Source organism: Phalaenopsis equestris, unplaced genomic scaffold (genome assembly GCF_001263595.1).
Source record: "Phalaenopsis equestris unplaced genomic scaffold, ASM126359v1 Scaffold000642, whole genome shotgun sequence".
Taxonomy (NCBI): domain Eukaryota; kingdom Viridiplantae; phylum Streptophyta; class Magnoliopsida; order Asparagales; family Orchidaceae; genus Phalaenopsis; species Phalaenopsis equestris.
The window spans coordinates 150,687-165,766 of record NW_018165082.1 but is presented as its reverse complement, the minus strand read 5'-3'; the positions used below and the strand labels follow the sequence as shown (position 1 = coordinate 165,766).

General features: G+C 31.7%; 1 protein-coding gene across 1 annotated transcript; it reads left to right on the top strand.

Moving 5' to 3' along the window:
• The first annotated feature begins 3,456 nt into the window (after positions 1–3,456).
• Positions 3,457–4,286, top strand: LOC110030054 (ubiquitin-40S ribosomal protein S27a-like). The gene has a single exon (XM_020732598.1). The coding sequence runs from the start codon at positions 3,596–3,598 to the stop codon at positions 4,061–4,063; it is 468 nt and encodes a 155-aa protein (XP_020588257.1). The 5' UTR covers positions 3,457–3,595; the 3' UTR covers positions 4,064–4,286.
• The last annotated feature ends 10,794 nt before the right edge of the window (positions 4,287–15,080 follow it).

The following is a 15,080-nucleotide window of genomic DNA, read 5'->3' as shown; positions in this document are numbered from 1 at the left end:
ATGTTGGAGTTTGTCATGTTAGATGTAGTTAAAATATCTTCAATGTAGGATGATAGGTTTAGGTGGAGGCCATATGTAGTTTGTTGAGTAGTAAAGTTGTGGAAATGGGAAATGGTGCCAGTATTTTTTATTTTGATTTGCTTTTGCGGTTGGCTGAGGATTGTAGGGAGATGTACGAGATCATTTTCCGTTAGTAGTATTTCGTCAACATAAATTATGATTTAGAATTGAATGGTATTTCTATGAAGATAGAAAATGGAGGGGTCTATTAAGCTGAGGAGGAAGCTAAATACCTGTTGGCATCTGGTGATGGTAACAAAACTTTATTTGAGTGCGTGTTTGAGCCCTTAAAAAGATTTATTGAGGAGTAAAACATAGTTGGAGTTTTAGTGAAACTCAATGGTTGGGTTATGTGAACCATTTTAATGAGATAACCATAGGGGAAGGGGTTGTAGACATTGAGGTAAAGTATTTACGTGAATTGTGAGCTAGAGCAATAGTTCGATGGACATAGATGCATGGATGTTATCTTAGTAATAAAATTGAAGGATTATTTTTAGTCCAAGCCATGATGTTGTTTGAGCTACCATGCTGGTGTAGTTCGAGCTACATAACCATTTTATTGTATTTGATTTTAAACATTGATTTACAATTGAAAAAAAACTTGATTTGGGGAAGGTGGGACAAGGACCTAAGTGGCTTTTGGTTGTAATGCTTGGAATTTGGCAGGCACAGTCTAATGACAATGAATTTATTTGGCAAAGGTTGAGTAGCAGGTGTGGCTTGGAGTGTGTAATTGATGAGTTAATTAGTATAAGAATTGCTTACATTTAAGGTGATTGTTTGTTGATAAGTTTGCATTAGATGTTATAGCGGCATGGGCTCTATGAGAATCACGACTTGACTATGTTTAGTGGATTGAGATGATGATGACTTAATAGTATAGTGGATTTAAACTTATAATATTATGCATCATGCTTTAAACTTTTTTTTAAAACTGGTGCATTTATATTCTAGATCATATGTAATGTCGATCTTTTAAAGGCTTTTAAGTGTATAAAGCCCGCATTATAGAGGCACGTATTGGAATTATTGGATCCTCATGATGGTACTTGGGATGACGGTCCCGTCACAAAGTCATACACTAGTTTTAGCCACACACTTCTGCGCACACTTAGAAGAATGTGCTATGACAACCTTATTTTAGATGTTTGCTAGAATAGGGCAGATTGTAGCTTGGGTTTTCACATGTCTAGATATTGTTGTTGGTTTGTGCCTAGCCAGAAATTTTATGTGCGCCTTTCGTGTGTTTGACGAGTTTAGGGCTTGCACATTAGCATATTAGAGCATTTCTATGAAGAGAGCAATGTCTTAAAGGTAAGAGCCGTAATAATTTAAGTTAACGCATTTTCTGTAGGTGCAGCTAAGCTCTCCTTCGTTGGACATCGTTCATGGAGTTGCATGCAAATAACATGTGCTAACCCGTCTTTGTTGTAGGTTCAATCCTTATTTTAGACTTTTTTATGTATGTGTCAAAAATAAGATACGGGCACGAGTTTTAAAGAACATGATGTATGGAACCACATGACAAGGACCATGAACATATACCAGTATTTCGTACCTTAATTGTGAATCTATGTTATTGAATAGAATTATGACCAAGTATGTATATGCGGAACCTGACCGCTTTTCTTGCTTTTTGGGATATGTTGTAGACTCAGCGACATTTGACCTGTCTATTTATCTATTCATGTGGCTTTCTTTATTTTATGCAGTGTGCTGTAAATTTTATTTTATTTGATTGTGGTTTGTCAGAGGTGCTTTGCACATATGTAATATAGGCTCTTTAGGACTTAAAATATATTATTCTACAAAAATCCTAATAAAAGAAGATTATGATTTATCAAATTTTAGGATTAAAATGGAAGTTATTTTCAAAATCAAAACTTATCTTTTTGCATGGCTTTCGAGGCAATATTAAAACGAATCCGCATGCATGGGCTTAAACCCAATCATATTAATAGGGCCTTTACATTCAAAGACCACTTTTGTCAATTGCATCCTTTTTGCATGTCTCGAGAAGAGGTGCTCGTGCCTCTCCAACCGACTGACCAAACATTAACTACTTTTTACTTAGATGGATGTCTAGCACACCTAAGATGTTAGAGGCTCCCTGACCCATGCGAGGTGTAAGCCCTTTGTGTGGTGGGTTTGGCTTTCTAGTTGGACCCCTCTTCTCTCTTCTTTCTAGAGGCATTTTTGTTGCTTGATTAGTGTGTGTAAGTCCCATTCATGTGAATTCACCTTTATAGTGGCATAGGGCTTTAAAGGTTTTTTTTCCTTTGACCTTAGAGCTACCGAGATTCCCCTGGACGATGTGACACATGGATTGCTGACATGGAATCTCATGTTAGGTTCGGTTGACTTTCTTCACGACCAGATATAATTAGGGTCTTAATAGCTTGGGAGGACAAATCCATGGAGTCCCGACCGAGCTATCTATACTCTTTTAGGACTTCTTACCTTTTATGGGTAAACCTCTTTGCACCCAATCATACTTTGATTCTTCTTCGATGTCATCTAGTGGCCCCATTTAATGACCAGCCAATGCTCTTTTGAGATATGATGATTCACTCTTTACCCTTATGGCCCATTATGGCCTCAAAGCGGTAAGATGATCCTACTTGATGACTCAATTATCTCACAAGCTATGTTTGCTGATTAGCCGCTGCTCGTCTGGGATGTGAGTGATTTACTCTTTTCCCTCACAACTTGGCATAGGCTTTGAAGCATTGAGAAGTTCCTACATGAGATAACCATATCCTTTGGATGTACCCATTTCACTAGTAATCACAAAACCATAAACAAGACTCTTAAGTGGAGGACGTTGAGGGTGGGAAGGTAAATAGAAGGGAAAGGAGGAGGCAAGGAAGTAATGGTTGCGAGAAAAAAAAGTAAAGGGACTGCTTTTCAATGGCGACAAAAAATATTTAGGCACATGATGCAGACTCTCATCATGGGTGGCGACAAAAAATATTTAGGCACATGACGCAGACTCTCATCATGGGGCCTACCTAGCGCATGTAAAATCGATATTTGGGCTTCTGCCAAATATTGATTTCCTTTTCAAATATATAACAGGTTGAAAAGAAGTGATTTCCATCCAATGAACAAAAACCCCAAGCTCTCAAATTACCACTCAGCCCATGCTTTGTTTGAACTAGAAGATCCTCGATCGCACATCCCTTAGGATTTTTGTCCCGTGATAGGAGCATCTCCCTCTGGTGTCATTAAAATAGTGATATTTTTTATGTGATATAAAAGATTGATATAAATATAAAAATTAAAGTGTAGGTGCTACATATTTACATATATCTGAATTGGCTGGCATGCATGTAAGCGCTCCAAAAATTATTGCAACATAAAATTTGAAGAAACAATGCTTTTTTGTTGTAGATATTACGGTTATATAAACCCTACCCTTTAGCCCTATATGCACACCGGTTGGAAACCCTAGCCGCTACCAGCTAGAAGCTTGAAACCGACCGTAGAGCAATCGCCGGACGCCGGCTAATTCTAGACCTACGCCTGAAAGATGCAAATCTTCGTCAAAACCCTAACGGGGAAGACAATCACCCTCGAGGTGGAGTCCTCGGACACGATCGACAACGTTAAAGCGAAGATTCAGGACAAGGAGGGCATTCCACCAGATCAGCAGCGCTTAATCTTTGCTGGGAAGCAGCTTGAGGACGGCCGTACCCTCGCCGATTACAATATTCAGAAGGAATCGACGCTTCACCTCGTTCTCCGTCTCCGCGGGGGCGCTAAAAAGCGCAAGAAGAAGACATACACCAAGCCCAAGAAGATCAAGCACAAGAAGAAGAAGGTTAAGCTTGCCGTACTGCAGTTTTACAAAGTTGGTGACTCTGGGAAAGTGTCGCGTCTGCGCAAGGAGTGTCCCAGCGCTGAGTGTGGAGCGGGAATATTCATGGCGAACCACTTCGATCGGCATTACTGTGGCAAGTGCTCTCTGACCTTCGTTTACCAGAAGCAAGGTGAGTAATGCTACTCTTGGCTTGCTCCACGCAGGAATTATAATAGCTTGTGAGATTTTGGAATTAATTGATGTGGAAGAGATTATTGAACATTTCTGTTCTAGTATTACTTTATATGGTTTGGACTTGCTAGTTAAATTGTTTTGGTCGAACAATTCAAACGGTGCCCCTCGTTACGGTCCATCTGCTTGTCTTATTGGAAATTATGGTTCTTGTTTTCTTTCAGTCATATTCATTCGGCTATTGCTGTTACTGGCTTCTGATCATGGCAGTTCTGGTATGGATGGATTGTTCACTATCTAATTTCTTTGCAGTGGGTTTTCTTTAATTGAATTTGCAAAGAATGGAAATTCTATGTCTGCTGGTGTTTTAGTTCCAAATTGTATCATCCGGTGCAAGGTTTTAAATCTTCATTTCTTCCCTTCACAGTTTCGTTGCTTTCTTGATTAACTGGGTTTGATTCCAGTCACTTTAATTGATGAATATTCCAAAAATATGTTTATGATATAATATAAAGGTGATTATTTAATTGGGATGCAATTTATAGCACAAATGAATGTTGGTGAGGGAATAATAATGGAATTTTAGCTGAACTTTGTCTGCTAATAAAAATTTTCACTGGATTCTTAATTAAAATCTTTAATTTTTGGGTGAAATTCGTGACATTCTTCTCTAATTTCAACGATGCCCGTGATCTGCACCCTAAACAACCGGAACTTCGAGAAACTAAAAATTTTAATTGGTTTAAGATTGTTTTCAGTCTAAATCAATCCCAAACCACTGAAATTAATCAAAGTCATTGTAGTTTAAAGCCAAGATCTAATCAAGTAAATTTGAATTAAGGTGATGTTTTGCTTTACATAGGATTTAGTAAACCCCTATTTAGTAAATCATGTAAATCCAGATTTGGTAAATTTTAAATTTATTTAATCTTGTCAGCTTTTATTCAAATTTTGTAGTTAACATTAAATCCTGCAAATTATTTATTTGGATGTATGAGATTGATGAATTGAAGAAATTTGGATTAGTTTTATAGGATGATTTGATTCATCAACCAAGTTAATTTGCAAATATTAAAGATAATTAGAGTATAATTGAGATTTAATTGAATAATTTAGCATTTAGTTATGCTTTTTAAGCTTTTTTGTATTAATTTATTATTAAATATTAAATTATTTAATTGAATTTGGACTATTTAAAATTACTAGGAATAAATTGTGAGTGATTAATCAATCATTATTGCTTAATATAAATGTGATTTTAATGCTAATTATTGATGGCTATATTTAATTTGATATTAATTTATAAACTAGTATTTAGTTAGCCCAAGTAAATGATTGATTGTAATATTAAGTTAAGCTAATTAGCCATCAACGACAGTGGTATCTGAAATTTGGGATTCATTCGTCATTGGTCAGAGAAGTTTCATTAATTAAAATTTGATTTGTCCAATTAATCAATAATTAAAAAATATTATATTGTTAATTTTAATGAGTTGCAATGAATTATAGCTTTAGTGTCGATTAATTTGCACTTGGGTTTATTATCATTTAGGATTATTTAATTTTCTCATTCTATGTGTCCCTTTTTTCCTAGTTTTTTCTCTCCTTTCTTTCTCTCATTATTATCCTTAAGTTTTTAATTTTCTAATACCTAGAAATGCTACATAAAAATTTTTTATTAAGAGTCTGTTTGGAGCAGCTACAACCTTTTGAAGAAGCGGCTGTAAAGCTGCTGGAGATGAAACTCCTATTTAAAAAGCTCCGGTGGTTATTACAAAAAAAAAAATCCTTTTGAAAAAGTCAGATTTCTTGCAGTCATCACAGGTAGTCAGGTCTGGTGGGAAAACTTAACTTTTAGCTGCAGCTTTTTGAGAATTTTGGAAAAATGCAGTTTTGTCAAAAAGGAAAACTGCGGTGAAGTGCCGCCGCCGCACTGCCGCCCCAAACACACCCTAAGTGTAGATAGAAGGGTCAAGTGATGCATTAGAGCATTGCTTGTTAGTGACATGGCAAATTAGCTTGAATGATGATAATTAAACATAAAATAACCATGATCTCACTACAAGGGGACACTATACCTTAATTGTGGTGAAATGTGAGAAAGAATTTACTAATGCTATAAATAAGATTATATTTGGGTCATTAAATGTGAAAACAAGAAAATTGATGTTAATGATTAAATAAGATGTAATCTTCTCTATTTGCTAGAAATTGAGACATCATTGTGGAAGATTATAATTAATTGTATTGTAGAAAGTTAATAGTGAGTGGAGTGTGTATTGTATGAGGAACTTATTGTGAAAATAATTTGTTGAAGTAAATATGATTGGTAGTAGGATGATTGCTAGTAAGTTAGTTATAACCAAGGAAATTCTAAATATAACTGATATTTTGCTACTGAAGTTGGGGAGAAAATAGCTTGAAAACTAGGAATTGGTGGATAAACTAATGACCACATAATTGAGGAAGAGAGGATAGTTATTAATTGTGACTTAGATGCACATATAGATTTATTAGAATAGGATCTGGTTGGATTTTCTTGGTATGATGGAAATGCCATGTGAAAAGGTGTACTGCAGTTGCAAATATTTTATTTTAAAAGTGAAGAAAAGATAATAAATTTCAAAAGTGGGGTCTCTAAAGCAAAAAATATTTGTTTATTTTATTTGGAAGACAAGAAGAGACAAAGATGATTTTTAGTTTGTAGGTTATAAGAAATATGGAGTAACATCAAAATTTTGAGTGTTTTTATTATCCTAGGGTTATAATCTAAAGTGAAATGAAGCTGCTTTGCTAAGCATTCATGACTAAACGAAGTGGATGTATAAAAAGGGCGGTCGAATCTAAATTGTTCATCCATTAACGGGCCACTACAAAAAAGAAATAAAAGGGAGGGAAGGGGCAATTGAACTCAGGCCTCATATAACTTGTTGAAGATAGCTTAAAGCATAATTTACCATCTAGCATTCAAATTAAACTTTTTATTTTGCTTTTGTTCACCAAATGTAATTTGTTTGGTTCAAAATTACTTTGAAAAATGTTAAAGAGTTTAACTGACTTTGATTCCTCGAGTAATCTTAGAGCAAATTTTGAACTTTGACCTAAATCAGCCCCAAAGATGATTTATTTTCGCTGAGATATCAGATTCTTGTTTGTTAAGTCTATTGTTTAAGTGCTATAAAAATTGATGTTATTTAGTAAAAATTGTTTTGTTGGTGATATGAGCAATTAAATGATTGAAATAAATATTGTGTTATTATTTATAATATTATAATATAATAAGTTAATCATAAATAATACATTGTTATTTAAAATAAATATACAACTAATTAATGAATTTATTAATTTTTTTGAGAAGTCATGTAAACTGCCATTTTAGGAAAACTATTACTTGGTTTACGTATGATCAGAATTTTTTTTTTTCACAACAAATAAATCTAATATTTTAATATTTTGTTTCTACTATTAAGGAAAAATAACTTGGAAGTAGAAAACATTATCAAATGATTGGAGAAGTATTTTTTTGTATGTATATTTAAGAATAGATGAAATATTTTGAATTTTGGTTTTTGACAATGAATCAAATTGATGGGCCATACAATGGCGTTAGGAGAGTGTGATGCAATTTAGACTTTGAAAAAAGATAGTAGCGTTGAATCAATTTTATTCTAAGGAAGTGATTTTTCTGTTAAATCAATTTAGGTGAAGTATCAAGTGAAGCGAAGGGTCTATCTTGATATTCATCGATCTTAGGATGGTATGAGAATTGATTTAGTTTATATTAAGTGGTAAAATATTTTAAGGTTTGTTGAAGGCATACATATGAGTCATTGATTAGTGTTAATTGTAGAGTTTTTAATTCTTGCGGCTTTGCATTAGTATTAAGCTTGTATTTTTTTATTGGTTACGAGTAAGTTGCAAATGATATTTGAAGTTAGGTATCTTATTTAGGATATAGTTTAAATAAATGTGACATCTATTAGTCTAAGCAAAAAAGTTAAAATGTGACATCATTTGAAGTTAGGTATCTTATTTAGGATATAGTTTAAATAAATGTGACATCTATTAGTCTAAGCAAAAAAGTTAAAATGTGACATCATTTGAAGTTAGGTATCTTATTTAGGATATAGTTTAAATAAATGTGACATCTATTAGTCTAAGCAAAAAAGTTAAAATGTGACATCATTTGAAGTTAGGTATCTTATTTAGGATATAGTTTAAATAAATGTGACATCTATTAGTCTAAGCAAAAAAGTTAAAATAATGAAAAAATGTTTGTAAAATCAAAGTTCTTATGATTGTTATAACAATAGTTTAATATATCTATCAATATTTTTAGAAGATGAAGTTATACTTAGGCGTGATAGTTTTAAGTGTCATGAATTTTTTTTCATGCAACATGAGGATATAACTGAGGATATAAAGTCATAAACTTAAGCATAATGAGATTATTAGGCTGCAAAATTAGCAATGATGATTAAATAATTATGGTTCTAGAGGAATGGCGGGAATAATCTCTATTGAAGATATGTGAACAAAATGCAAAATGAATGTATCCGTGAAAGTGTTGGTGTATCTCCTGTGGCATACAATATTATACAAAGTCGCTTTAGATGGTTTGATCACATTAAACTTTGACCACCTGATGATCCGGTTAGGAGAATGGATGCTTTAGATTCAAATTATTTTAAAAAAAAGGCCAAGGTTAAAAATGATCTTAATTTATTAGAACTAAATGAAAAAATGACGCTCAATAGGACACCATGGAGAAAAAGGGTTTATGTGGCCGACGCCACTTAGTGGGATAAAGGCTTGTTGTTGTTGTTGCTGTTGTATGCTGAAAAAATGATTAAAAAAATGCTCTAGAAGACAATTTATGGAAGTAAGTGTTAGAATTAGGAAGGAAGAGGAGTAGGACATAAAGATTACATGGTAGAAGTTATGCAAAACAATTTACCAATTCGGCATTGAACAGTTTAAAAATCTCATGTGATGCTAAGCAAGGACCGGGGAACAAATATTTTCATAAAGCCAACTCCTCAATGTTAAGATACGGCTAATGATGATGATGAAAGGGGATTACCATAATTCGATGTTTGGTTCGTCCAATGGTCAATATACCTTTAACCCCCCTTTACCTTGATCCAAATAATTCAGGATTTATTTTACTCAAACCATCCTCAAAGTTTTTTTCTATGATTATCGAATTAAGGGGGATTTAATTTCTTAAATCTTGGCTTTGATTAGCTATTAGGTATATATTATATCACATGTCATATATTGTTTGTTTAAACCATGCTATGATTTTGAACAAGCGAAACAATATTTGGATTATATTTTTAGCATTTAGGTCTAGCGATTAATTGGCTCTGATGATATTTTTTATAATTATCTGTTGATCATATTAGGAGATTTTGAATATTTAATTTAATATCTTTGAACTAGACTACGAATTTTATGAGTAATGCATTATTAACTACTTTTCTCCCTGATGAAAAATATCTTGCCATCTAAGTAATAAGGTAATTTTGTAGGAACAATTCTAAGATTAATTAACTGATGCAATTTAACAGTGTTTGCATGGTGACCAAGGTACCAAATTCTTTGATTTTTTTTTTTTAAATAAAGCATATTCTAGTTACTTAATAGTTTAATGCTTCACTAATTAACTTTGCCATTGCTAATTTTTAGCGATTTTAAAATTTGATTATTTTCTAGCTACATTTTGAGGTGTTTAGTTATTAGAAATACAAAATGAAGAATGTGATTGTGATTCCTTAGATAGTTAGGAGCGGCTTAAATTTGATAGAGATTTGAGTATTGATCATACTGATTAGGTTTAATTATGCCATCATTCTTTCCCAGTTAGTTTAGAGAAATATTATCATCAACAACATCTTCAAAAGCCTTATCCCATCATTTTGGGGTTGGCTTTAAAACTCTTTGAGAGTGAAAGTAAATGACACTCAAATTGGTTTGATTTTATTTATGAAAATGGGTCCCAAATGGTTTCTTAATTAATATATTAGGCTATATATCATTGCTTTGTCAGCAAATAATATCAAATTGCATTATCTCACAACCAATCTATTACTATGACTTTATGCCTCTTAGTTGTTGAGCCCATCTTATCTTCTTAAAAACTAGCTTTCTTATAGCCCTTTGCTGCAGCATTTGGAGAATCTATTGAATAATCGAATGTGAAGATGAAAGGTTGCAGAGTATTATGCATGTAAATATAAAAGCTTAAATTTTAGATATTTAAATACATAAAAAATTTGTCTATATTTTAACAGAATCTAGTATGAAAGCTTGTTTTCAAGGCCAATAATTTTCTAATTTTATCAGCTATGCTTGGCCTTAATCAGCTTTTTAGCTTTTTTGATTGAACATTTTAGTTCTTGACAGCAGAGACTCTAAAACATGGTTATGCTATGTGTATGTGCCATTACGTTTAATTGCTACTTGCCCATACTCTGCCTATTGTCCTTACTTCAAAAGTTCCCCAATTGAAACCTTATTTGAATACTACCATGCCTTGTCCAATATTTGCAAATATTCTGCCTATTTGGTATTTGGGGGGTATTTACATACATTCATACAATCCAATTCCGATGCATTTATATAGTTTTACATTTTGGAATTAAAATTGCTGCATCTTTTCACATTATAAACCCTTTTTGCGTAATTTTTTTTTGCTTATTTTTTCCTTTCTCCTGAGTGCATGTAAGCACATGCACGTATGAATATGTATATATGTTCATATATATTTATGTATATATGTACATACATATACGTGTATAGGAAATGACTACCAATTATGCAATTTAGTTTAGAAGTTTGAAACAATTATAATTTTATCGTAAACTATAACGATAGCAGAGTACGGATGAAAAGATTCTAAAGATAAACATATAATGAATTTAAATTAGCAAATCTAGGTTGGGTCCACTATTAAAAATAGAAAATTCCAGGACCCTTGGTTAAAATGATTTTTTTTGGGGTGGGGGGGTTGGTTTAACAACCAAAACTTTCTTATAAATGAATGACTTGGAATTAAATAGGATTTAGTGTATTTGAATCTGTTGGAGCATGATAACATTTATTTTGAAGTTTTCATAATATACAATAGGAACAACAACAAGCTTTTATCCCACTAAGTCAGGTCTACTGCATTAATTTTTTTTCCTTCATTGTGTCCTATTGAGTGTCATATTTTCATTTAATTCGAATAGATTGAGATCATTTTTTAGAGATCATTTTTTATACAATATGCATACAATATGCTCAAGTCTTTTTAGGTCTACTTCTGCCTTTCTTGAACATAATCCCTCTTATAAATGACTTAGAATTAAATAAGATTTAGTGTATTTGAATCTGTTGGAGCATGATAACATTTATTTTGAAGTTTTTATAATATACAATAGCAACAACAACAAGTTTTTATCCCACTAAGTGAGGTCGGTTGCATTAATTTTTTTTTCTTCATTGTGTTCTATTGAGTGTCATATTTTCATTTAAATCTAATAGATTGAGATCATTTTTTAGAGATCATTTTTTTGAGATCATTTTTTATACAATATGCTCAAGTCTTTTTAGGTCTGCTTCTGCCTTTCTTTAACATAATCGGAATCATCAGATAGTTGATGTTTAATGTGACTGATTTATCTATAACAACTCTCTCTAATCTTGTTCCCCACTGGAGCTACACCAACCCTATCATGGATATATTTATTTTGTATTTTGTCTTGTAAGTGTCAGGCCACTCATCCACCTAAGCATTCTAATCTTAGCAGTACTTAACTTTATTTTATGCTTCTCCTTTAAAGGCCAACATTCTGCACCCTAGAGCATTGCAGGTTTCACCATCATCTTATAAAATTTTTCTTTCAAGTCTAAGTGGTACTTCTCTATCACACAATTGGCCCGATGTATTCATCCACTTCAACCAATCAACTTGAATTCTACTAATAACATCCCCTTCTATATATCACCATCACATTTTAATGATTTGATCACCCATAGTTACAACCCTGCCACCAGAGCTAATACTATTAAAATTACATTTCATGTATTCAGTTGTAGATCTACTCAAACGAAGGCCTTTAGGCTTCAATGTAGACCTCCATGATTTAAGTTTTTCCTGAGCTCTTTCTCTAGGCTTGCCCATAAGAAGGATATCATCAGTGAAAAGCACACACCAAGTCACATCCTCCTGTAAATGTCCAGTAAGAGCGTTCATAACTCAAGCAAACATATATGGGCTTAGGGTCGATCCCTGATGTAATCCAACTGAAATAGCAGAATACTTGGTCAGTGTCCTTCTGTTTGAACACAAGTGCTGTAGTATACATATCTTTAATGATTTGAATAAAGTCCTATCAACACATTTCTTTTCTAGAACTCTTCAAAGGACTTCTCTTGGAACTTTATAGCAAGTTTTTTTCTAAATCAATAAAAGTCATATATTGATTTTTCTTACTTTCTATATATTTCTCCAAAACCTCTCGATCAATGTATCAAGCTGATTATGAGAAATTTTTGTGTCATGTTTTAACCTATGATCAATTACCCTTTTCCATAGTTTTAATGTATGACACATCGACTTAAATGCTCTATAATTTATACACTGATGTGCATCCCCCCTATTCTTAAAGATGGGGACCAAAATACCCTTCGTCCACACATTATACATCTTCTTAGTTTTTTAATTAATATTAAAGAGTTTAGTAAGTCAAGAAAATTCAAAATCTCCTAAATATTTTCATATTTTAATTGGGATTATCATCAAGCCCAACTTATTTTATACCATTGATTTTCTTTAACGCCTCGTTAACTTTTTTTTCACTAATACAACGGTAAAAATAAAAAGTTTTATTATTATTAACGATAACAAGATCACCAAGTTCGATCATTTTTTCAGAAATTTCATTGAAAAATTTATCAAAATAGCTCATCCCACCTATGTTGAATGTTTTTTTCTAAGAAAAACACTTTATGATTTTTATTATTAAAAAGATCACAAAAAACATAATTTTTAGCGTTATAAATTGTTCTCTTAGACTTTCTACGGTTCATCTTATATTTTTCCCACTTGTGTGAGTTTTATATTTAAATAATTTTTTATAACACAACTTACAGTCTATCTTTTGTTGCACATTATTATTTCACCACAATTTTTTTTGTTTATAAAATTTTTTTTATTGTCCAAGCATCTTTTTTGCTGTTTGTTTAATTGTGTGTTACTTTGGCGCATGAATTAAGCTTATTCATGAAAAACTCAAAATTTGAAATTTAGAAGTTTATTCATAAAAATAATTTTATTTGTCTTTTAGATGCCTCTGTTTAATTTTACAACAATATTTCAGTGTTCTTTATCTTACAACTTATCTTTAAATCCTAAATTAATAATCGATGTTGAGTACTTAAATTTTCACTTAGAATGACCTTATAATCTTTACATTCTCTAGGTTTTCTTTTTCTCATAAATAATCAATGTGTTTTATTAGATTCATTCTAATAAGTAATAATATGTTCATATCTTTTCTTAAATAAAATATTAGCAATAATAAAATCATACACTAAAATAAAATTTAATATGATTATATGTTTCTCATTAATTATTCCAAAATAGTAGCTCTCATGACTAATTTTAAAATATTCTACCACTACCAACATGTTCGCTTAACTCAACTTTATTAATTTTTTTTTCTTCAAGTGGTATATTGCCCTAATTTTTTTAGGTCATTCTAGAAATTTTCTTTTGAACCTATATCTGAGCTTACTTGAAGAGCCTAAGCACCTATAACATTAAAAATCTTAGTATTAACAATAATCTTTAGGGCTATAATTGTATCTCAAATTCTATTATTTTTTATATCATTATCTGACTTTAGGGCTATAATTCTATCTCAAATTCTATTATTTTTTATATCATTATCTGTCAAAACTCTTATCTATAATTACACATACCATTTTTAGTGTGACTTCTACATGAATATTAAAGTTTAAATTTTAAGTTATCAATTTTCTTAGCATTTTCTTCAATCCATTTAGTTTCTTGAATACATAAAATATTTATCTTCCTATGAATTATAATATCTACTAATTTCATTAATTTTCCTGTGAGAGAGTTTTTATATTTTAAGATCCTTTCTTAATATTAGTTTCATGTATTAATTTCTTGGCCCACATATTATTTGAAACCACACTTGGTTGATGGTGTAGTGCTCATTGTATACTTTTCACTGTATTCAAATCATACAACACATTACTTTCAGACAATGCACTATCATTTACACACGGATTTAAAGAATTCATGCAACACTCTATCATTTACACACGGATTTAAATGATTCAGTCATGATTTTTCAACAAAATTTTTATATTTGTCATCAACTACCTAACACAATCCTTCATTTTTCGCATTTGGGGCTTGGGACCCGACGATAACAGTGTTAAAATTTGTATAATATTTTAAACTAATATTTACATTAAGAGGTGCTGAAAGATTAATTATGTAGATAACACGTGTAATATTGGTATTAATTAGTGATTTGATTATGGCATGCATAAAATGCATCAATTTGATATTCTAGAATCTAATTATATATATAATTGTACTTTTGAATTGAGAGCTAAACTTTTTTTTTTTCCCTCGAAACTCTTCATTTCGATTTTAATATTTGGGCAAAAATAAGGCTCTTTTGAGCACACATTTCCATAGAATTATTTTCTTACGATTTTCTCAATTAAACGGACATAGCAAGCATTTGAAATAAATATAAAATACATCACACAGCCCGTCCTTGAGATTTGCCATAATTATTATTTAGTCGGTTTTGTATCTAAAATGTAGATCATTTTTTTTTAATTCGTCAAATTTGGGTTAACCTAAATAACCATGACTAACTCTTAATTGACCCACTCATTATTTGAGATCAATTTAAATAGTTTTGAATTGAGCTAATTGAGTTGGATATCTCATATTTTTATTAATTAAGTTTGCTAATTAGAAAAATCA

Excerpts from the sequence above, each read along its gene's own strand:
- LOC110030054 (XM_020732598.1), top strand. The coding sequence starts at position 3,596 with ATGCAAATCTTCGTCAAAACCCTAACGGGGAAGACAATCACCCTCGAG.